The sequence below is a fragment of the Mercenaria mercenaria genome, chromosome 14 (assembly GCF_021730395.1).
Source record: "Mercenaria mercenaria strain notata chromosome 14, MADL_Memer_1, whole genome shotgun sequence".
Lineage (NCBI taxonomy): Eukaryota > Metazoa > Mollusca > Bivalvia > Venerida > Veneridae > Mercenaria > Mercenaria mercenaria.
This window is the reverse complement of record NC_069374.1, coordinates 2,476,068-2,501,746: the sequence shown is the minus strand read 5'-3', so window position 1 is coordinate 2,501,746 and position 25,679 is coordinate 2,476,068. Positions and strand designations below refer to the sequence as shown.

The window sequence follows — 25,679 nt, the reverse complement described above, 5'->3', positions numbered from 1 at the left end:
AGATTGGGAGTGTGACTTTTTTCAGGGCCCACGCTGTCGTTTGCCACTCGAGCCATTTGGCGAATCTGCGATGAAAGTGGCGAAGAAAAATCGCGAGTGGCGAAAATGAAAAAAATCTTCGTAATTTGGACCGCCATTTTGTTTCAGACGTTCTAAATCGTAACCTCAGAAAAATTATGTTTAAAAAAAAAACAACAGTTGGCTGGTTCCGATAATTTTACCTTATAAAATTAACTTATTTCGGGATAGTACTACCCAGTTTGCTTTCACTTTACATATAACAATGTGTAATAAACATCTTGACACGCGAGAAGATGCAATTTGCAATCAATTAGCAACCAATTATCGGGTTAAAATAATCTTAAATTTTATGATTAAATGATTGATGCCTTTAATTTCCATGGATCTAATAATTAATAAATAAATCGTGGTTTGATAAATTTTTTAACGTTGTCGCCACCGTCATATCTTTGTCACTAGTCTACTTAGTCACTAGTCTACTTAGTCAAAGGCACGGGCCCAGTGTATTTTTTGTTTAGTATAAAAAATCCCTTTTTTCACACAAATATACTATTTATATGTTAGTCAAATGAAAAAAAAAACCGATGACAAAAAATCTGGTCACAATATCATACATGACACTATGACTGGATTTTTGTCATCATTTCTTTTTCATTTGACTAACATATAGAAAGCATGTTTGTGTGAAAAAAGGTTGTTTTTTATATTAAACAAAAAAAAAAAATAACTGGACCCGTGTCTGTGATCTTAGTAAGTAATTAGTAAAGGTGTTTGCCATCATGTTTTTTGAATGTCTTTAAAAGTAAGGAATGGATTTGAAATGTAATCCTGTATCAGTTACCAACACAGAAGATAATAGGTAAGGGTAGATTTCTCGGAAGCACAGAGCACCAAAAACACAGCCCCAGGGCCATGCATTTACATAGAAGGCCCACAACAAAAAAGAAGCTGTAATGGAAAAATATTTCAGACAGGTTGCTTCAAACATCCAACAACATTTTAAACTACAAAACTTGCTTTAGAGGTATACCCACTTTCATTCAAAAGTCCCCCTATATAGCTAGAATATCACCATTTCCTTATGGGAAGTAACAAAAAATTTCAACGCGCCGTGGGAAGGGAAACCTCTCCAGCACCCTCCGTACCGTTCCCGAGAAAAAAGGTGGCTCCATTCCAACCTTTTTCAGCCCTGCTTTTTTTGGTGGATCCTTTTAAACTACATTACCATGGATCCGTAGCCTCATCACATATCACTGTCTCTCCCCATACATTAGGTAGTACCGTTTTTAATTGCACAAAACCTTATCTTGAGCCCTGCAGACAGAGGTCCACCTCTTCCAAATAAAATGATACCAACAATTTTGAATTTCAGTCATTGTTGTAAAAGAGCAGAAAGAAGTTTAATTGTATCTTTTAATTTTTATTTTTTTTAATATTCGCAGAAGTATCAGCAAATCAGGGCCAATTAACTTACTGATTTTTGAGACTTGGCGATTACGTTGATTGACAATACACGTGTCCCTGGTAACGCTCTATCAATTTCTGCTGTTTTGCCTCTCCAATTTTGCATGACTGTAGAAAGTTGATGAAAAAATGTTGACATTTTCAAAATAATTGAAACACTGTCTTGCCATTGCTGGTGGCAGTCATTGCCCCTGTCATGACGCCTCTGTAACCTAGCTGTTTTTGTTTAGTTCTTTAAAAGCAATGATACAGAGGGAACCCTTGTTCCTGCATGGAAAAACTGGTACTGGCCTGTTTTTGTTTTTTCTTTCATTTGAGGCCCCTATTTTTTTTTTTATACATGATACTTAAACATACAGGCATTCTGGAGTTATGGCCCTTGAATTACCAAAAATCGGCCAACATTTCTCATCCGATCTTCACCAAACTTGAACAAAATGTGTTTGACCATGAGACCTTGGCCAAGTTTGATAATAATAGCCAAATTGGTCCACAATTTGGAGTTACGACCCTTGAATGACCAAAAATCGGCCTTTTTACTCTTGACTGCACTCTAAGTCGACCATTTCTCATCTGATCTTCACCAAACAAACAAAATGTGTTTGACCATGAGACCTTGGCCAAGTTTGATAACTAGCCAAATCGGTCAATACATTTTGGAGTTACAGCCCTTGAATTACCGAAAAATCTGCCTTTTTACTCTTGTCTGCACTCTAAGTCAACCATTTCTCATCCGATCTTCACCAAACTTGAACAAAATGTGTTTGATCATAAGACCTCGGCCAAGTTTGATATCTAGCCGAATCGGTCCAAGCATTTTAGGGTTATGGCCCTTGAATTACCGAAAAATCAGCCTTTTTACTCTTGTCCGCTCTCTAAGTTGAACATTTCTCATCCGATTTTCACCAAACTTGACCAAAATATGTTTGACCATAAGACCTTAGCCAAGTTTGATAACTAGCCAAATCCACCCAGGCACTTTTGAATTATGGTCCTTGAATTACTGATTGGATCCACTCGTTCAGACCATCTACAATGTAATTGGATCCACTGTGACTCGTCTAAACCATCTAGCGAGACATGCACTTTTCTCAAAAGCATCTCTAGTTATGAGATAAAGTCACTTGGCACTGTCAGGTGATTAAATGTTTCATTTTGGGTTGGAGGCGCTGCAGCACCTTTCTGTGCATGGGGAAGGTCCTATGTAAGAATGTGGACTATTCAGATTCTAAAAGATGAGTTTTCTTTACTTATTTTTCTAATTGCAGGGATGCTCTTCGATCAGAAGCATTTTCTTTGTTGAAGCCTTTCTGTGTGACATTAACAAAAGAACATTCCAGAGAAAACATTGCCAAACTGTTTACAGCATTGCAGTCAGTGGACATCCTATTTCTTCAAGATTTACAGGAATATGTTATATTTCCTCTAAGGGTTATTCTTAAACATCCCAAGAAATGGTAAACATAAATACATTGTCTTTGTTGGGCAAGTTCTGTTAAGCATGAGTAAACATACAGTTGAGACTGACTTAGAAGCACTGTATTAAGAAGCCACTTGCCTAGACTAGCCACTAGACTGATAATATATTTCTACACTTTCTCCAATTCAATTTCGTAGAGTCAAAAGCCAGTCTATTCTAGGGATTTTTTATGCCCCCGAAGGGAGGCATATTAGTTTTCAACTGTCCGTCCGTTCGTTAGTCACAACGTTAATTTTTTACATGAAGGCACTTTACTCGCGAACCACTGCACCCAGGACCTTCAAACTTCACCTGCTGATAGTACTTACTGAGTACACGACCCCTACTGACATTGCGTTCACCAGGTCAAAGGTCAAGGTCACAGGGGCCAATGTTAACTTTTTGCATGAAGGCACTTTACTCGCGAACCACTGCACCCAGGACCTTCAAACTTCACATTCTGATAGTACTTATTGAGTACACAACCCCTACTGACTTTGGGGTCACCATGTTAAAGGTCAAGGTCACAGGGGCCAACGTTAACTTTCTGTATGAAGGCACTTCACTCGCGAACCACGGCACCCAGGACCTTCATACTTCACATGCTGATAGTACTTATTGAGTACACGACCCCTACTGACTTTGGGGTCAGAGGTCAAGGTCACAGGGGCTAACGTTAACTTTTTGAATGAAGGCACTTTACTTGCGAACCACTGCACCCAAGACCTTCAAACTTCACATGCTGATAGTACTTATTGAGTACACGACCTCTATTGACTTTAGGGTTACCAGGTCAAAGGTCACCAGGTCAAAGGACAAGGCGCTGCGGGGGGCATTTGTCACCATTAGTGACAGCTCTTGTTTAGAGGAAGGATGTTGATATTGGACATACATGTAGGATATAGACTGGCTCAGTTCTCTACATTAATTCATAAAAATGTAAACATTAAGCAGCTGGCCAGCTAACTTTGTAAATTGACGTTTTGTTCTAACTTGTCTTCAGCAGCCACCTATCTTAAGCTGCCAGATTGTTCTCCCTTGACTGGCTGCTTAATACAACAGGTTTGACTGTATATCCTTATTGTTCCTGTTTGTACACTTTGTGCCATTTTATGTAGGATGTAAATTGTATGCATCCGACCTGAAAAATGCCCATGTTTATATGCCGCGTTCACACTAACAAATTTTAAAACAAGTGGGGAAAATGTTCAGCTTTGATTGGCGATAAATAAGCGTTGCAGTTTCAACAATAGGCTTCTTTTGTCCTCGTTTTATTTATTACAGCTTTCAAGGTGCATCGAATCATACTTTTATAATGTAATCAGAAAAGAATCATGATTCCAAGCTGAATTTTCATGAGCATTTATTATAATAAAGAAATTGCAGTCAGAAGAGTAATCTTTACATTAGATTATTTGAAAAATGTGTAATCAGTACGGCTTATTGCAGTTACGGATTATAACTGCCCAATTGCTGATCAGTTTTTTCTGCTCCTTGGCACCAACAGTAGTTAAGAGTTCTTGCCTTTATCAAAGGTCCAATCAGAACAAGAATTTTCTTTATGTGTGCGAAGTACTTGTTGCTGTTAAAGAAAATTGAAAAAATGGAAAGTGTGTCACAATTAAGTAAATACATGCATTTATACCTTATACACAATACAAATAAATTTCTAAAAGTCTTTTCTGTCTATGCTATTGGATTGCATAATGCAGTTTGGACCAACCCCATGTATTAATTATATTTCTGTTAATGTTTACAGTAGCCAGGACCTGTATCTAGATCTATACATGTGTATGGAGTATGTTCTAGGACATACGAAGGTGACAAGATGGGATCTTTTCCAGGATATATTTCACAATGCTACGACCATGCTCTCCTGTCCCACAGATCAAAGTAAAGGTATGTGTTGTTCTAATTCAGAACAATTGATGAAAATATCTGTTTCCATAGAATGTCAGGATTGTGATTAAAGAAAAAATAGATGTCAGACCTTTTCATTTGTTGCCAAATTTAATAAAAACACAAGTCTGTTCTGTATTTGAAATAAAAAAAAAACATTTTATTTTATTTAATTACCCTTAATCTGATACTCAGGCAAATTCATTGGGTTTCCTGTAGTTAGAAGAAAGTCATGTAAACATTATATTTAGGCATCATTGGAAAAGTTTAACGATAATAGTACAAACTACTGGTATGAGACATGAAAATAGTATGTATACCATAAATGTTAAAACTTTTCTAAAAGTGCTGAAATGAGAAAATACTTCTTTAGAAGAGTTTTGGTTTGTATTCAACCAGTTTAGTCTCTTACTGAAAGATTCTCCTAGCTTTTTTAAGTCTACAGAATGTTTTAAACAAAGTTTTTTTTTTAAGTTAAACTTCAGACAGTTGGCCATTTGTATCCAGCAGAATTCTCTGGCTTCTATAATTTAAATGAAACGATGAAGAACAAAAAAATGTTTGGTAAAAAATGACATGTGACTGTAAATGACTTTTTTAGCCATGCACATTAATTTTGTGTCTTTGCATGTACATGTACTGGTAGATATTAAGGAAATATTAAAAAAAAACCCCAAAAACCTCTATGGTCGGACATTATTCTCTTTCAGTTGCCACGTTAAGTGAAGAATTAAAGATTGCTATTATACAGACATTGAGAACCTTGGTGAAGAACTCAGAATACAGGTAATATATCTAGACTTATAAACAGAAAATATTTGTGATTCTTGGTAAGAACTCAAAACAGATGTTAATATGTCTAGATTTACAAAGAAAATGGGTGCTGTAAAGAAAGTTTAAAAATTCAGTTTAAATATTTGCCTATGCTAGGAAGACTGATGTATGTTTATGATACATTGCCAATGCATTCTGAAATTGAGAATTTCTGGACTTTTAGTTTCTTTAACTTTTTTATATGCCCGTCTCTGAAAGAGCGGGGCATATTATGTGAACACAAGTGGCAGGCGGGCTGCGTCCAAAGCATGTCTACTCTCTAAGTCAAACAGTTTTCATCCGATCATCACCAAACTTGCTGACAATGTTTGTGGGCATAATATCTTGGCCATGTTCGATAACCAGCCAAATCACCCCAGGCACTCTTGGATTATGGCTCTTGAATTACTCGAAAAACAGCGAATTTAACCTTGTCTGCTCTCTTAGTCAGTTTTCATCCAATCATCACCAAACTTACTGACAATGTTTGTAGGCATAATATCTCAGCCAAGTTCGGTAACTAGCCAAATCACCTTAGGCACTCTTGGATTATGGCCCTTGAATTAATCGAAAAACAGCAAATTTAGCCGTGTCCGTCTCTGAGTCAGTCAGTTTTCATCTGATCTTCACCAAACTTGCTGAAAATGATTATGGGCATAATATCTTAGCCAGGCTCAATAAGTAGCCAAATTGCCCCAGGTATTCTTGGATTATGGCCCTTGAATTAATCGAAAAAAAAACTGACTTCAAATCACTTGCCCTTCATCGATGTGGGTTCGAGCCTCACTCGGGGCGTTGAATTCTTCATGTGAGGAAGCCATCCAGCTGGCTTACGGAAGGCCGGTGGTTCTACCCAGGTGCCTGCTCGTGATGAAATAATGCACTGAGGGGCATCTGGGGTCTTCCTCCACCATTAAAGTATGACCTATCATGTGTCAGTGTGATGTTAAATCCAACAAAAAAAAATAGAAAAACAGCAAATTAGCCTTGTCCGGTCTCTAAGTCAGACAGTTTTCATCTGATTTTCACCAAAGTTGCTGACAATGTTTGTGGGCATAATATCTCGTCCAAATTCGATAAGTACCCAAATCACCCCAGACACTCTTGGATTATGCCCCATGAATAAGGCCAAGTTTGATGACAGGCGTATTTTGTGACAGTCTGGCACTCTTGTTTGATAATGTTTTTAACTTCCTTGAAAAAAGACAACTCGTGAAGATAGCAAAAAATTTTCTAAAAGAAAAAATACATTTATCCTAGTCTAGAAATACCCCTTTCATGAATGAAATGAAACTGAAGCAAAATAATTTTAAAATGAAGAATTATCAGGTTAGTAGTGAAAAAGAGGAAAAGAGGATAAAGCCCATTGGGGGGTGCTTTTAAATGGTTTTTACTTTTCATAAAATTTATAAAAATGTGTTTGAAAATTTTTAATTTTAAAAAAATAAAAGACATAATGTATACATAAAAACAAGTGGGAAAGATTTCTGTTTCGTTTTGGTCGCATTTTACACTTTTTTAAATGTTTTGCCACTTTTTAGGACTTTCCCTTTCCCTTTTTTACTAAATAAGCCAAAAGGGGAAAAGAGCACGTTTATCGGGGTTTAAACTTGTTTTGGGAAGTTTGCTGGATTTCAGCCAAGCTGCCCAAAAAGTACTTATTTGTAGTAACAATTTGGGGCCCAAAATAAGGCACCCAATTTTCATATTTGTATTAAGAAAAATCTGAAAAAAATTTTTTTCCTAAAAAAAAAAAAGGATTAAAAAAAGGGGGTTTAAAAACCCAACTTTGGGTAAAGAAATAGAGATGCCCAATGAAAAAACTTTTTAATAAAATTTAAGTAAAATTTGGAATGAGTTATACCCAAAAAATTTGATTATAAGCTTTGTTTTATTTTATTTTTTGCAATGTTATGCATTTTGGGACAAATCAGTTTAAAAAATATTTCAAAAGTTGGGCCCCAACACTTTACTGAACTAGAAAATGCAACCAGCATTCGCAAAAATTTTTTTTAAACTGGACCATTTTCCCGCAGAATTCAGGGAAATAAAATTAGAAATACAGAAATTTAATTTTTATTCTTTTAAAATTAAAAAAAAAAAACCCTTTTTAAAAGACTTTTTAGCCTAACATTGAAAAAGTTTTTTGCATTTTGAACAAGTACCTTGTTAATGTCCAACACATTGGTTTTTGTCAGAAGTACAGGAAAAAATTTTTAAATATTAAAAACTTTCCCTAAAAAAAAAACTCTAAAGATATCAAATGGCTATTTTTTTTTAGCTCATCTGATTTTTTTGAAAAAAATGATGGGGTTATTGTCATCACTTGAGGGGTTTGTGGCTCGGCGTTGCCGGGTTTAAATTTTTAAATGTTAGGGCGCTTTTCTCCTAAACAATCAAAGCATTGCTTTGAAATTGGGAATACTTGTTCACCTTTCAAATGACCCTGTATGGGCAAAAAAACCATAACCCCAAACTTGTTTTTTGCAAGATTAGGCCCCCTTTTTTTACTTAAAAAATATCGATTTTTTGGGTTTAAGTTTTAGGGTTTAGGTAAATTTTTCCCTAAAACTATCAAACTTTTGTTTTTAAAAAATTTGGAAACTTTTTCACCATCATAAGCAGACCCTGTACACAAAAAACCCAAAACTCCATTTTGGGTTTTTTTGCAAGAATTATTCCCCCCCTTTTGGGCCCTTAGAAAAATATCAGATTTTTGGGTTAAAGTTTTATGTTTGGTCATTTTTTACCCTTTAAAACAAACAAAAGCTTTGCTTTGAAACTTGCAACATTTTGTTCACCATATAAGTTAAACCCCCCACTCCCCCCCGAAAAAAAAAAGTTAAAAATAACCCCCCGGGAAGTTGGGGAAAACCCCTTTTTTTTTACCCAATCCGGGAAGAAATAGGGGGAAAACTAAAATACGGGGGGGAACGGGGTTTAAAATTTTTTAAAAGCCCCCTATACTAATAAAATACGGTTTTCCGATACTATGAAAAAAGGAATTTTTGTATCGATCCCCCGATATTTTTTGAAAAGGGGAAATTCTAAAAAGGGAAATTCTGTTTCGTATACAAAAACCGATTTTCCCCGTATATGTTTTGGTGAAAACGGGAATAAAAAAACCCGTTATTTACGAAAAAACGGGACGTATATTTCCCCGTATATGTTTCTTTTAAAACCCCCCGTTAATTTTCCCGTTATTCGGGTTTATACGGGAAAATGTTTTATAGTATGAATTTTCAAAAAAATACGGGTTTTAAATTTCCCGTAATTCTTCGTTTACAACCCCGGTTTTTCCCGAATATGCCGGGAAATACGGGATTTAAAAAATTTTGGTTATTTCAAAATACGGGACGAATATGTCCCGTAATGCTTGGTAAAACAACTCCGTATTTTTCCCGTATATGTAGAAATAGGGGTTTTAAATAATTTTTTTATTTTTTGAAAATACGGGACTTATATTTCCCGTTTTTTCCCTTTGTATAAACCCCCGTAAAATTTCCGTATTTTTTTTTGGATTTAGGGTTTAATTTTCGTTTTTTATATTTCGAAAATACGGGTTTTTAAAAATTTTCCCCGTTATTTTTCGTAGCCCCACCTCCGTAATTTCCCGTATATGCCCGGAAATAGGGGGTTTTTTTAAATAATTTATATATTTCAAAATAGGGTTTGCAATAAATAGTTGTATTAAAAAATTATTTTCCCGGCCATTTAAAAGGTAAAACGTTTTGCATGTTTTCGAATTTGGGTACGTGTTTTTAAGAATGAATCCCCAATTTTGAAAGAAAGAAATTTTTAATCCAATTGAATAAATAAAAAAAAAGCATTCTAGGACCAAAACGGTAAAAATTTTAAAAATCAAACAGAATGAATCCATCATTTCATCTACCCGGTTCCCGATTTTTTTTTAAATTTAATTAAATACCGATGAGAAAAGAAAAAGTTTAAAATCAATTCATCCCAAATTTTTTTGTAGTAAATAAATACCCCGTGGATAAAACCCCTTTGGGTTAAAAACAAAATGAAGAAAAATTTAAAACCCTTTTTCTGCACTTTTCCAAGCTTGTCCCTACAATGAAAATTTATTTATAAAAAAAAGGGGGAAAAAAAATTTCCCTTTATTTTTTGTACTTAAAAAGTTTTTTTAAAAAAAGGGGGGGGGGGGTAATTTTTTATTTTACTTTAAAATAAATTTTCAAATATTTTAAAAACAAAAAAAAACGATATAATGTGTCGGGGCCAAAGTTTCAAAACAAACCCCTTTCGTTCATTTAATACAGTATCGTCTGCTCCCAAAACCGGGGGGGGTTTTTTTTTTTTTGGGTGTTTTTTTGGGATTAAGTTGCGTGACACACCTATTGGCCCTTTAGGGGGTTTTCCCTGTTTTTTTGGGTGGGGGAAAATCCCCCAAGGTGCCCTAACGGCATTATTTCACCCGTGACGGGGCGAGAAACCCCCAAAAAACAGGGAAAAATTTTAACACTCTGAGGGGCCCCTTGAACCCGAATCGGTGTTTGGGCAAGGGTTTTGAAGTCATCGTTTCTAAACCACTCGACCAGGGAAAACCCATTTCCAGGTGGGTCAAATTTTTAAAACCCAACCCTGTGGGGATAAATTTTTAGCATTTTTTAAATAAAAAGGGAAAAATTTTCTACCAAAAAGGTCATTCATTTTAATATAATTCCCAAAGGGCAAAAAATTTTGGTTTTTATATCTTTTTTTTTTCAATGTTCACTTTCAATGTTATTTAATTAAAATCTTAAGCAAAAAATATTTTCATACCTTTGATTTTTGTTTCAAAAGAAATTCTGCAGATGTTCATTATAGAGGGTGGCATAGCGAGGACAAGGAAAAATATTCTTTTTTTCTGTGGTACTTGTTAGCAACCACGGGGGGAAGTGAAATTCACACGTGGCGGGTGAAACTAAAGTGGGGCAATTTGACAGCACGTTTATCCCTACCATGTGCCCATTTTTAAAACCTAAAACTGGGGCACGTTTTTAGTGATAAAGGGAAAAAGCGTAAAAGGGATCTGCAATTTTTCAAATGGATGTTTTTCATAAGGAAGAAAAATTTATAGTTAGCGGGAATTTACGAAGAAAGTTTCTGTTTTTAAAAAAAAAAGGCTAAAATTTTCATTAGTTTCGTTGGTAATTTTTCCGTTCGCACGTGTCAACTAAAAACCTGCAAACGTGATAGCTATCACATGCAAAAGTTTTTCCTAAGATAGTTATTAGGGGCGCACGTTTTTTTATCAACACATTCGCACGGGGATCTCCCATATCCCGAATGTGGTGCTAACACGTGGGATGATAAATAAAATTTTCCGGGGGCCCCTCTTTTCCACTGTAGTATAAAATTGGGGCAGACTATTTTTTTTCTCGGGGATTTTTGGGGGCCCTTTTGGGATTGACCTAGCACTGTAATTTTTTTCGTATTTTCCCATAAATTCATTTTCAATGTAAAAAACAAAATAGCAAATTACAAATATTACATATAAAAAAAATTCCCAATATTTAAATTTTATACTATCGCATGTGCGGGTACCCTGGGCGGAAAAGGCTTCAGTGCCAATATCGGGTAGTGGTTCGATTTTTTGGGCCCCAAATTTCTTCCCCAAAAATTTATTTGCGAACTTTCCATTTTTTTTGGTAAACCCCACCGTGATATTTAGGGTCCATTTTTTAAAAAGTTATCATATTAATAAAACCCTTTTTGTAAAAAAGAAATTATTTAAAATTTTCTAGACAAAAAGAAAAAAAACCATTACCAGTCCCTCGTCCCTAAAAAAAAAATATTTTAAAGAGAAAAAAAAAATTTCTAAAAAATAAAAAAACACAGGGGAAAGCGATAAAAAAAAATTTATTTTACTTTAAAGCAATGAAAAACCGTGGTAAGTGGAGGGCTTGACACGGGTTTGCCCTGTAAAAAATTTACAAATTTTTAAAAAATTAACAAAAAAACGCTCAAAAAAATTTTGGGAAAAGATTAATGAGTGTCTTTCTTTAAATAAAAAATGTTTAAAAAAGCATTTCCCACGGATTTAACCCATCCCCAAGAAAAAAAAACCTGAAACAAATAATTTTTTGCCGAAAAATTTTTTTCCCTGCAACTTTAAATTGTTTAATAATTGAACCATATTAACTAAATAGAAATAGCTCATGAAACCCAAGCCTGGTAACCCAGACTGACAATTTCAAAACTTTTTTCTAAAACGAAAATTACAATACAAAAAACTCAAATGAATCCCATTTAAACAAAAATTTGGCAAAAAATTTAATTGGGTCTTTTTTTGAAATAGTTTATTAGGATCCAATAATTTGGGAACACCTTCGCACGTTTCGCCCCTTTTCTTTACCTCGAAGCGATAACATTTTGGCCCCCAATGCCCGAAAGGGGCGATTTTCCTGAAAGGTTTTTCATTTCAGAGGGAAAGGAAGTCACGAGTACGTACTTTTTTAAAATTTATATGTTTTTAATTTTTAATAAACTGTTTTTTTTTTGGTGACAAACCAGACCATGAATTAATTTAATTAATAAAAAAACATGGGTTCCCTTTTTTTTGCTTTAACAAAATTCAAAACGTCAAAAATCGGGTTTTTAATTTTGAATTTTTAAATAAAAAAGAAAATTCAAAATAGCCTTTTAAATATTTTCATTCTTTCATTCATTCGTTTTATCATTGTTTCAAAACAAAACCTTTAAAATATTATTTCATTCATTTTTTAAATCCATAGCTACAAGGTTTGGTTCATTTCACCCAATGTTAGGTTGAAAAGTGTTTAAATTTAAAAAAAAGAAATATCTGCAAAAAATCTTTTTGGGAAATCCCGGGGGGGTTTTTAAACGAGATTAAATTTTTAAAGGACAAAAACAACTCCGATAAAAGTTTTATTTCTTTAAAAACCTGGGTAGCGGAGGCTAGTTTTAAAAGAATGAATGGGGGAAACGCACTTTTATTCATTCGATTAAAACTGGAATCTTTGGAAAAAACATTAAATTTAAATTAAAATTTCAATCTTTTATTTTTTGAAAAGGGGGGCCGGGAATCTGACAAAATAAAAAACTTTTTTTCTAGTGACACTTTTTCAAAAAAATTAAAAACATTTTCTTCCTCTTTCTAGAGAGAAAAAGTTTTTTTCGGGGAAAAAAATCAGTGTCAGGAAGGAAAAAAATTAATACTTTTTACAGATTAAATTTTTTCTCTACAAATTTGTAAGTCATGAAGCGGTTTGGATGCGTTTTTCTTTTTTTTTTAAAGTATATATAAAAAAGGTTGGTAAATAAAAAATTTAATTATGTGAATTTTTTTATTTAAACTGAAAGGTTTTAAAACTTAAAATTTTTTAAAGGGGCCTAAAATACATTTAAAACTATAGATTTTTTTCATTACCAATTTTTAGAAAAATCTTTTAAAAAACCCATAAAAGCGGGAAAAACAAATAACCCCAAATTTTTCGATTTCCGTCAAAAAATTTTTTGTAACACGGGGGGGGGGGGTTTTTGGGGGAATGATAAAATAAAAAGCTTTTCTCATTATAATTTTTTAAACTGATGCATTTACAGGCAAACGGTTTTTTCTAAAGATGTACATGTCTTGAATGAAGTTTTAAAATTTAAAATTAAAAAGGGAAAAGCGGAAAAAAAATCGAAAGGGATATAAATACTTATTTATTGTCAATAAAAGTAAAATTTAGTAATATGAAAATGGATCTAACAAAATTTAAAACGTTACATTTTTTACATTAAAACAAACTTTACTTTCGGACCCTACATGTACAAACAAAAGTAATTGCTCAGCTAGTCTGTTATTTTAAACGATTTTCCAAAAGGCCTTGTGACATCTTAACAAATTAAAATTGCGAATTTTTTCTGATTGACTGGTATTTTTTTTGTTCTCCGTTTTCTCCCTTTTACAGCGGTTTAAAACTTCAAATATGAAACCCCAAAAGTCTTTTTTTCAGCAGGGGCAAAATGATTTACTTAACAGGTTTTAAAAATAAAACCATAAAAATTTAAAGTACCTATCGCTTTTTTAGTAAGTGGGTTAACATATTTTTTTTGACTCGCTTTTTAAAAAACACTGACCGGTTATTTCTTATCCCCCGGCAATATTTAATTTCACAAAGAAATTTTTAAAAGGGTTTATTAAACTTTACACAAATTTAAATTTTTCTTTTTTGTGTAATGTATGCAATCTTTTGGGGGAAAAAAAATTTTTAAAAATAACGCAATGTTTAAAAGAATACAAAAAAAGGCACTGGCCCCCCGATCGTCCGCCCAAAAAAAGAAAAAAAAAAATTAAATTTGGCCCTTTCCAAAGAAAAAACCCCAAAATAGTCTTTGTTTTTTGACCACAGGGATTTGAGACCAAAACCTTTTCCATCCGCGCAGTTTCTCAGGGTCCATGCTGTTCGCCCAACCCGTTTTTTTTAATTCCAAAAAGGCTTTGAAAAAACGAACAGCCCGGATCCTACCAGACTGCCAAAAAGGGGGTTTCGCAGGCGGGGGGCCCCGGGGTCCCTTTCTAGTCGCCCCCAAAACCCAAATATGTTTTGGGGTTTTCCCCCAGGCCCCGGGAATTTTATTTTTTTTTTAAAATTTTTGGATATTAAAGGTTTTAAATTATTCCCCCCCCCCCGTTTTTTTTCCCCCCGAACAACTTAAGAAAAAGTTGCGGAAAAAACCATGAGGAAATAAATGGGTTTTTAAATAAATTTTTTTAAAAGGAAAAAAAATTTTATTTTAAAAAAAGCGCATTTTAAAAACTTAACCCCCCCTTCGTTTTTTTTAATTGGGTTTTTAAAAAGACATTTGGGGGAAATTTTTTTTTGCCGCTGCGGCGTGTTTTTGTTTCCCGGGGCGAACCCCCCTTTTTTTTTTCATATATGAATTTTTTTAAAAATTTTTAAAAAAACAAAATGATTCCCATTTTTAAATTTTTTAATTTTTGACAAAATTCAAACTTAAAAAAGGTATCGTTGAAAATTTATTTAATTTTTTGGGTTTTTTAATCAACCTTTCCCTTTTAATATTTTACTCCCTAGATTTTTTATTTTTTTAGAATTTTAACGTCAAACATATCCGTGCCTTTTTAAAGGGAAAATTTTTAAGGAATAAATTTAAAACCCGTTTGCCTGGGGGTTTTAAATATTCGGAAAAAAAAAAAAATGTGGGAAAACCCCCCCCAAAAACATCCCCCGCCCCCCGGGAATTCCCCCCCTAGGGGGCCCCACCTTTTTCTGTTACTTTTCCCCTTTTTCCCTTTTTTTCCAATATCACTTCAAAAACCAAATTTTATTCTGAAAAAAAAAAGTGGGCATTTTTTTTTTAGGAAAGGGAAAACAGTATTTTCCCGTTTTAATTTGAAAATTTTAAAAAATTTCAAACAAAACTAGTACCAATTTTTTTTTCCCTTTTACCAAAGAAATTTGAAAAAAGTAACACTTACATAATTATTTTCGAAATTCGGGAATCTAATAAAATAAGAAATTATATTGATACCCTGATATTATTTTTTTATATTTTTAAATTAGGTTAATCTATAGATTTTTGGATAATTTTAAATTTCCCGATTTACAGGGGTGCATATTTTATTTGCCCCTTTTATAAAAAATGGGACTTTTTTTTGATGGGAAAATTGTACTTGTCCTTAAAAAATATTATAATGACCAACCGGGGATGGGAAAAAAACTGGGAACTCTTTTTTCAGATTTTTAACCCCAAAAATTAAAACGTTTTTGAGGGGAAAAAATTTTTTATGTTCAAAAAACTTTCCCTCACAATTTTAAAAATTAAATTAAATTTTAAAAAAAACTTAAAAAACGCGACTGTTATTGGCATTTCATCAGTCCCGATGTTCTTTAAAAAAACCCGGGGGGGAAACCCTGGGTTTTGACCTCGGGTTTTGGGGAATGGGTTTTTTGTCACTCTTTTCATTTTTTCCCAAAATGTAAAAAAAGATTTATTGTGCAAATTTTTTTAAAAAGTTTTAAAAGGAGGATTGCGAAATGGCACAGGTTTTAAAGGGAAAAACTAATTTTTGCATAGTTTACGTTAACACTAGCGTTTTTTAAAATTAAAAAACCGGGCTGTATTTTTCCCTTTTGGTAGGAATAAAATGGGGGGAAATGTTTTTTAATCCCCTTACCGCATTTTATTGCTTTTTAAGTTTTTTGACAGGTTTTAAAAAACTCTCTTTTAAAAAAAAATCTCCCCCGTATTTAGTTTTTATGTATGTCAGTTTTAAACAGTCCCCCCCAAAAAGAGGGGAGGATGACCGGACAACGTTGACGGGACATGAACCCCATGCTTTTTTAAATTAAAAAATAATTTGGGGATAGGTTTTTTAAAGTAAAAAAACCATAAAAAGCAAATAAAACACTACATTTAAAAACTTGGGATTAAAATTTAACAGGCACGTTTAATGTACTAATTTCTTTTTTTTGGCGACACAAAGAGTATGGGGGTTCTGACAATTAATGAGTCCCTTCCAAACCCCCCATGTCATTTTAAAAAGTCATAATTTTTCCCATTTTAATAATTAATTATCAGTTTTCTATGAAAAGGGAAGGGGGTCCATTTTTTTTTAACCCTTTTTAAAGCTTTCATTTTTTTTTTATTCCAGGTTGACACAAAAAATTGTTTTTGGAACAGAAAACGGGGGACTATTTTTTTTCACGATAGAGAATATACTTATGTTTTGAAGTTTCTACTAGTTTTGACAACAAAAAGCAGACAGCAGCCCAGGGGCCGTTTGTTCTCAAAGGGGGGGACATTCGTAACAACAGATAAAAGCTTATACTTATAGAATCAGGAAAAAGAATTTTTCCCTGTGGTTTATCATTTGTAACCCCGTTAAAATATGGTTCCAGTAAAAAGAACCAAAATCGTCTTTTTTAAAAATACACATTTTTGGGCATTTTGGGGGTTTTTACTGCCTCTTTTTAGAAAGGCAAATCGAAAAGCCATAGCGGTTTAAACACATTCATGGGAAAAACGAAAAAATGTACCGACAATGTAAAAAAGTGATAAATCCCAAAAGATTTGTTGAGTAACCGCGCAGAATTTTAAAAGTTGGGAAATTTTCCGTTTTCCCAATTTGAAAGAAAAATAAAATATTTAAAAAATGCTTGATGTTATTTATTAAATAAATTTTAATTTTTGCTTTTTTCATTGGGCAAGAAATGAAAAAAGATTCATAAACCCTTTGAAAAACCCGATTAAAAAGTATTTTAAATTTAATAAAATGTTTGGTTTTAAACTAAATGTCTTTCCCCTTAATTTTAAAAATTTTGGAAATTTTTCCCCATTTTTTCCCGTCTTTGTTTGCTTTCTTCAACATACCGTATTCTGCTGTAGGTACACCCCCATTTATTTGTTATCTTTTAATGTGTGGCCCCTTTTACAAAATCCCGTTCAAATTAAAAAAAAAATACGGGGTTTTTATACTACACATGCATTTTCGGGAAAAAAATTTTGGTAAAAGTATCTTTTTTGAAAAACTGGCCGTTTAATTCCCCGAAAACGAAAAACCCCAATTTAGGGCTAAAAGTGACACAAATATTTGGGAAACTGTTATCTCATATCATGCATAAACGGGGAAAAACCTCCCGTATATCAAAAAAATACAGGTTCGTAATTTTCCCCCTAAATTTAATGCAAAACATTCCGTATATGAAAACAAGTACGGGATCCCTATATTTCGTTTTTACCCTGCATATCGGGGTTTTTCCGTAGCCCTAAGTAAAAAAAAAACAGTTTCGTATTTTCCCCGTTAAAACACCCGTACGGGATCCGTATATTGCGTTAAACCCTGCATATACGGGACTAGTCCGTAGCCCGTATAAACAAAAAATACAAGGGTTTGTATATGCCCGTATATGACAAAAAATACGGGATCCGATGGCCCTTTGTATAACATGCGTATAGGAAAAAAACCCAAGCCCCGTATATTTGAAAATACAAATCCTATAGCCCCGATATTAAAATGCAATCACAGTCCTATATTTACAAAAAACCCCGGGATTCCCTAACTTTGGAAAATCATGCGTATAAAGGAAAAAAATCCGAACCCGTATATTTGGGGGAAAACAAGTCCGTATATGGGCCCCCAAAATTTAAAAAAAATCACAAATCCGTATATGACAAAAAAACGGGATGTAACTTAGTATTCATGCGTATACGGGAAAAAATTTGAACCCGTATATTAGAAAATAAAAATTTCCTAATCCCCCATATTAAAAAGCAAACACAGTCCCCCTATATGACAAAATACGGGGTCCGTTTTACTACGTATATTCGGAATATACCCGGTCGTATAAGTGTTTCCCTTTAATTTTAAAAAACGGAAAGTATACGGGAAAAAAAGTCTCAAGCCCCTTTGAATACTGAAAATGAAATTTTTTGTTAAAGCAGGGCACCAAAAAAAACAAAATTTCTAGAGTTTTTTTTTAAAGTTCGTAATTTCAAATAAAGGGAAAAAATACATTTATGTTTTATTCGGCGTATACGGGACCCCTATATGCAGACAAATAAAACCGGGCTTCCCCATAATCTAATTCCGAATACGGGGTCCCAAAATTTGGTCCGTATATTTTTTAATTAAAATCCCGTTTTAAATCCCTATTTTCGAAATAAACGGGACCGTACACTCCCTATATTACCCTTTTTTTGCCGTGTGTACAGCAAGAAAAATAACTCCATCCCGTTTTTGCAAGATTTATGGCCCCTTTTGGACTTAGAAATATCAGATTTCTTTGGGTTTAAATTTTATGTTTTTGGTCACTTTTTTCTCTTTAAAAATATCAAAACTATTGCTTTAAAAAATTGCAAATCTTTTTCACCAAACATAAGCTGCCCCCCTACAGCAAGGGGAAATAACTCCACCTGCCTTTTTTTTAATAATTTTGCCCCTTTTTGGGCTTAGAAAAATCATTTTTTTGGTTGAATATTTTGTTTAAGTAAAATTTTTTATAAAAAATCAAAGCTTTTTGCTTTTTAAAAATTTAAAAAAGTTTTTACCATCATAAGTGGACAGTACATAAAAAAACATAACCTATCCCGCTTTTTGCCAAAGAGGATGGTCCTTTTTAGACTTAGAAAATCATGGGTGGAAAATATTTCTATTAAAAAAAAAAAATCAGTGAGGTTCAGCCCCGAAAGGCGGGCTCTTGTTTATTTTTTAAATATTTAAAATTTTCACTTCAGATATAAAAATCCTCATCAAATTTATATTTGACTTTATCAATTTTAAAAATTTATGTGTATGTAAGCTACATTCCAACTGATTGTCAGCACTAACCACCTTTTGTAAAAAACACCAAAATTTTTTAGGGTACCCCCCCTTTTACCCTTTTTTAAGCTATATCTGTGTACGTTTTCTGCATAGTATTGTTAAATACACATCAACTTAATAATTATGTTTAACAAAACTATTAATGTCTTTTCATTTTTTCAAATATAAAAAATTGTGTCCAGTATACCTTTAAAAGTTTTTTTACGTCAATTCGTGACCCATTCATAGCAATATTTTATTTTCGGTTTTCAGTGTATAAGGAGACGGGGGAAATCTTTTTATGTTTTTTTTCTACCGGAATTTTGTGACATTTGTAAAATAATCAGGGTGATACCAAAACAAGGATTTGCAGAAAATTTGAAAGTTCCTTTGTTCTTTTTAAGGCTAGATTGATTTTTTTCAGCTAGATTTTGACAATCTTGAAGCTTACAAATCAGTGCCAAGGCCCACTTCTAGAACTTTTAAAAATTTGGTCAAATTATAACATTAGAATAATTTTTTTGTTTTTAAACTATTTTAAAAAATCCAAAATCAAGAAAAAAGTACTGCATCGAAACGAACCCCCGACCGCAGCGGCAATAGAAAATTTTCCACAAGATCTTAAACCAATATGCTTGGAGGTTTTAGTTAAATGCATTTTAGTATAATATGATTTAATAAGGGGGCTTTTACCTCGAGTAAAGCTTACAAACGCTTTCGATTTTTACTGAAAAAAAGTAGTAAAAACAACAATTTTTTGGGGTGCTGTAACAAAAACTGTCAGTTTTAATTTTCAAAGCATTCTTAAAAAAAATACTTTAAATTTCCCGAAATAAAAAAAATTCTCTTTTTTTTGACCAATTGGGAGGCCGAACTTAAAACCAAATATTTCGTTACAAAAAAGGGTATGTAGGGATGAAATAGAAGCCTTGTGAGGTGACAACTATGGAAGTGTCAACAAAAACGGGCAAAAACAGGGATTATGTACAGCTTCTTGGGGTTTCCATTATTTATTCTGTATTTGTACATTTTGGATTCCACTCTCAGTTACCCCCTTTTTTAATAATATTTCAATTTAGTTTTACACAGAAACGGGAAAACCCTTTTTAAATACAGTTTTCCCATTCTTTCACGGGGTTAAAAGGAAGAGATTTAATTTTTTTTTAATTATTGGGTGGAGGGAAAAAAAAGGTTTTATTTCCGGGAGTGATTTCAGTCATCAATGTTCCCCATTATCCGGAACCTAAATTTAAAAAACTTAAACAACATCAAAAAAATTGCTAAAAAGAAAAAAACAATTTTGCATCGTGATTTAAAAAAATTTTATTCCTCTTAAGGATGTAGAAAAATTTACCTCCAGAAATGAAATTTTCCTTTTAATTCGCTTTGATATCAGAAAGCAATTTGTTGGTTCAAAAAGATTTGTGGCAAAACCCGGGTGATTGGGGGAACTTTTTCCAGAAAAGATAGCAAAATTTAAAATATCACGAATTACCAGAGGTTCAAGCGGGAACCAGGAACCTCTGGAAAAAGAAGATGTTTTTGGTTGAAAGTACCACAATTTCTCTATTTGAAACAAGAAAAAATATCCCCTGACCATATTTTTAACTTAAAATTTATTTAAGGACGCTGTTGCAAAGCTTATACAATGAATTATCACTGCACTTGTTCACTGTATACATTAGTATGTATTACACTTGTTCGCTGTAAATGTGTAGTATTAGAAATTGAAGTCAGTCATTTTTTAAATGATAAATGTTTTTTTAAAAGAAATTTTTGATAAAATTTAGCAGGACGGTTTGTTACAAGAGATGAGACCGGGGTGAGACAACAAGGGGGAACCCTAGCTATTTGGTGAAGCAAGTTCCACTGTCCAGTCTTATAACTGAGAGTAAGAGGGGGACGGTTGATGTGGGAAAATCTTTCTGCATTGTAAAAAATAAGATTTAAAAATTTTTTTTGAAGGTTTCCCCGGTGCAGTGTGATTGTCCAGTTACGGGTCAAGTGGCATTACATATCGTTCAGTAGAAACAGGGGTTCCCCATAGAAATAGAAAAAAAGTGTTCCTTAGGGAACCTCAAACAATATGCCTAATAAAACCACTTGACAAAATAAAAGGGGGACACTTGCAAGGTGGGTGACACAAGGTGAACGATGGCTATTCTGTTTTTTTGGGGTTGACATACTCAGGGCATTCTCAGGGGCATTTTTTTTTTTAGCTCACCGACCCAAAAGGCTCAGGGTGAGCTATTGTTCGCTTTCAGCCTAGCGTCATCTGTCTGCCCACACTTCCTTTAAACAACTTTCCTCTAACCCCCGTTCAATTTTGTAAAACTTCACAGGAATGATCATTGGGGGGCCCCCTTTCAAAATTGTAAAAAAAATTTGAACCCCAAGAACCGGGTTGCCATAGCAACGTAAGGAAAAACTTAAAAAATTTTCTTGCCCAAAAAACCACAAGTAGAGCCTGGATATTCTTAACACTTTTAATTTCCTCTAGAATATTCAAAAACCCTTGGGGGTTGAAAAGAGGCCCCCCGGGTCCCAAATTTTTACTAGACTTTTGAAATAAAATCTTTAAAAAAATTTTATCTAAAACCCACAAGATAGGCTTTTATTTTGGTTTTGTAATTGCTTGGGGTTTTAGATTTTTTTTAAAATTTTTAAACCCGGGGAAAAGGGCCCCCCCGGGGGTCCCTTTTTTAATTTTTGAAAAAAAAGGGGTTTTATATTTGTTGTTAGTTGCTTTGGGTCCCTTACTTTTATTCAAATTACCCCTGAGTTGAAAAAGGCCCCACCCAGCGGGTACCAATTTTAGATAGCTTAAAAGGGGAAAAAAAAAGTTCTTGTTGAAACCAAAGACCTAGCCTTTGATGTTTTATGTACAATGTAAAAAAAATTCAGTTTTGAACCCTTTACCCCGTTCGGGCTCCCAAAGGGAAAATTTCCCCAACCCGACACCAATTTCACTATCCGAACTTAAACCCCCAAAAATTACTTAAGTTTGCACCATATGACATTTTTTTAAATCCCCCGCCGGGCGGGGGGTTTATGGGAAGGGTCCGCGCCCTTCCGTCGTAAAAAAATTTTGTGCCCCGGCAAAAAAACCCTTGAGGTTTTTCAAAAAATTGGGGGTAAAAATATCATCATCAAGCGATGTGCAAAACCCATGAGTCGCCTTGTCGGTTCAACAAGGTCCAACTCAAGGTCAAAGGTTTGAGCTGCCTTTTTTTCTGCTTATATCTCCAAAACCCCTTAAAGGAAATTTTTAAAATTTTGGGTCAAAGATCCCCTCAAAAGATGATAGCAAACCCAGATTAGCCAGGCCGGTCGGGTCGGGTCAAACTAAAAGGTCAAAGGTTTGAGCCTTCCTTTTTATGTCTGCTCTATATCTTTAAAAACCCCTTAAAGGGAAATTTTATAAAACTAGGGTCAAATATCCCCTCATCAAGACGAGTGCAGAACCCAGAGTCAGCATTGGGCTCAAGGTCGGTCCCACAAAGGCCAATTTTGACCTTTCCTTTTTGTGTCCGCTCTATATCCCCTTTAACCCCCCTTAAGGATTTTCATCAACTGGGTAAACGATCACCTCATCATGGCATGTGCAAACTTACAGTCCCATGCGGCCAAGGGGAAGGTCACGCTGAAGGTCAAAGGTTTGGCCTTCATTTTTGGGCCCCCCTTATCTTCTAAACTCCCTTTAGGATTTTATAAAAATTGGGTCAAATATTACCCCATCGAAAGAAAGCAGAAGTTATAGTCAAACCATGCCGCCCCACGGTCAAGGTCACAACTAAAAGGGCAAAGTTTGAGCCTTCCATTTGGTGTCCCCTCGAATTCCTTAAACCCCCTTTAAGGATTTTATCAAACTTGGGTCAAAAGATCACCTCATCAAAAACTCATGAGTCAGCCATGTCAATCAAGGGCAAGGTCACAACTGAAGGTCAAAGGTTTCAGCTCTGTATCTCCTAAACCCCCTTTAGGGTTTCAGAAACTTTTTCAAATATCACCTCATCAAGAGTTTTGCAAATTCATTGGTCAGCATGCAGTTAAGGTCAAGGTCAAAAGTAAAATCAAAGGGGTTTTACCCTTTTACTATCCAACAGTGGGGGGGATTTAGCTTTTTTTCAGCTGCCTTGTTTTACAGACATCTCTGTGCATGTTTGATGGAATAAAAAATACATACATGTTTGCTATGTTTTTGAAAAATTTAACTCTAAATACCCAGTCCCGATCAAAATCGCCAAATCAAAAGGCATTACAATACATCCTTGCCAAACGAAATCTAAAAATCTTTAACGCCCGATTTTTTAGGATCCGCACTTTCCAATTACGTTACTTGCTGTTGACAATTTCAAGATGTCAAAAAGATGCTGAAACACACACACGCGCTGAAAACGTAATTTAAGCTTCGCCTACTTAAAGGGTTTTTGACATTTTTGCAGAAGTGTGAAAGGAAATCAAAATTTTCTTTCCCCTAAGGGATTGTTTTAGCCCGTTACGTTGCGGTTACGTCCTTTGACACTGCGTTTTATTGTCAAACACAGGGTGCAAAAAAAACTTCAGTCTGGAGGGTGCGTGATGCCTTTTTAGCGTTTTAATGAGATCATATGAAATCATGATCATCCGTTTAATTAGCATGAATTTTAATCAGTTTAAAAAATCAGCACCTGTCGGTAGTATCTGCAAAAAATCGATAGCCCAGCTGAAATTTTTTGCCTCAGGCTATCATACCCCAATTCAAACACTTTATTACATTGCCTTTAGTCCGTACCAAGATTGTTAAATTATGCCCCCCCGGGGGAAAAGAGGCCCCCCCGGGTCCCAATTTACATAGACTTCTTAGGGAATTTTTTTAAAAAATTTCTTGTCTAAATTCAAGGCCTGGGCCTTTTTTTAATTGGTATGTGCATTTCCTAGTGGGCTAAAACAAATTTTTTTCAAATTAGCCCCTGGGGTAAAAGAGGCACTGCATAGGGGGGGACGTAAAATGATTTATAAGGAAAACATATTAGAAAAAACGACAATTTTTCCCGTCTTTTTAAAAAAATTTACCTGATTACCTAAATGTTGGGGTTTTTGATTTGCCTTTACCTACTGACCTATTTTTGTTTTTTAAGATACGCCTTGAAATTTGGATGGTTTTACAGTTTTGCATACCAATCTTTAAAAACACTTTTTAGGACCCTGAATGTGTCACTGACCTACTTTTTTAAATTTTAGCATCAAATTGACATTTAAACATGTAGTCATATTACTCAGCTGAGCAATCCAGGGTCATCATGACCCTTTTGTTATTTTTTTACAACTTTTTTAAAATATTTTTATTTCAACTTTTTTAAAAAATTTATTGGGCATTGGTTTTAACCCTCGTCAGCACATCCTTCCTCCCGCCCCGATCTTTTTCAAACATACTCATAAAGTATTTACCTAATCAAAAAACACATAGGATTTTTATTCAGCATTGAAGATGTGACTTGGTGTTTTGTTTGGGATTTTACTCAGTAACACCATACCTGTGGCTCTTGACTTAGTCAATATATACATAAAGGACCTAAATGTTTGTTTCATAGGTATCAAAAAGTGTATGACTTAGAGTCATGAAACATTATAGGAATATTATTCAGCATGTGAAGTTGGGCACCTGGAGTTTTGTTTGGTATTTCACTCAGACCAGAGTTACGGCCCTTGAATGGGTAAAAAATACGCATTAATCGCATAAAAAATTTACAACCTCAATCAAAAGGTACTATTAAAGTTTACATTGTCTTGCATTATTAACAACTAACATGATCACACAGTGACAATAAGTGGGGGCACCAGTGTCCTATAGACACTCATCTAGTTTTATTTTTTAGCATATTGAAAATCAAAATTTTTTTTTCACACCGATCTTGTTCTATTCACATTAATTGGTTTTCACTGAAATGAACAAAAAAAATTTTAAAATTTTAGTTTTTTTTAATATAACAATGCTCAGTAATCTTTACTGTAGGGTTTAAAAATGTATTTTTACATCTTTTTCATTGGATGCCAAATTAAATGCTTTACAAGTTTCTTTTTAGGGAAATAAAAAAAACTTCAAATTTCCCCTCAATGAGCTAGAAATCTGATTATTTAACTAATGACCAATTTTACATTTTAGCTCAATGAAAGATAGTGTGCCTCAATTTCTGGAGATACTAGTAAGCCTGATAGGAGATGACATGGCGAAGGTTGCGAGCGGGAGCCGGCATGCCCTGGAGCTGTTCAGTCAGAGTCAGGCTGTGGACCAGCAGCATCATCTCACAGAGATACTGGAGGAGAACTTACACACCCGGCCCCTATTGCCAAGAGATCGACTGCAGGTCTGTGGACTTTAATAGTTAATTGAATGAAAAAGACTTAAAGAGTCCACGTTTTTATTTTTTTTTCCATTTTGAAAACCTTCTTATCTTTAAATCCCCGACTCTGTGTTCAGATGAGCTACTGTGACCACTGCCTTTTAGCGTATTCTGGCACCCATCTCCCCGGGAAGGGAAATGAGAAGCTAACAAAGAAATATTTTTTTTTTTTTTTGAAGAAGAAGACAAAATATCTCTACTAACTGCTGGCGGGGTTTCTAGCAATTGGGGGGGCTCTGAAAAACTTCCCGCTGTCACTGCCACACCTGAAGGGAAAGTCACTGGCCAGCAATTCTAAACTGGGGTGTTTTTGATATAAAGATTGTGAGGGAAAAACCACGTTACAGGATGGTGAAACATT

At 34.2% G+C, this 25,679-nt stretch overlaps 1 protein-coding gene across 1 annotated transcript in view; it reads left to right on the top strand.

Annotated features, from left to right (window-relative positions):
* Window positions 1-25,679, top strand: part of LOC123526143 (TELO2-interacting protein 1 homolog) — a 49,329-nt gene that overhangs the window by 4,837 nt on the left and 18,813 nt on the right. The window contains exons 2-5 of the mRNA XM_053523982.1: window positions 2,754-2,942; window positions 4,704-4,843; window positions 5,554-5,629; window positions 25,081-25,282. Coding sequence (XP_053379957.1) covers window positions 2,754-2,942; window positions 4,704-4,843; window positions 5,554-5,629; window positions 25,081-25,282 — 607 coding nt within the window. The remainder of the gene's footprint in view (window positions 1-2,753; window positions 2,943-4,703; window positions 4,844-5,553; window positions 5,630-25,080; window positions 25,283-25,679) is intronic.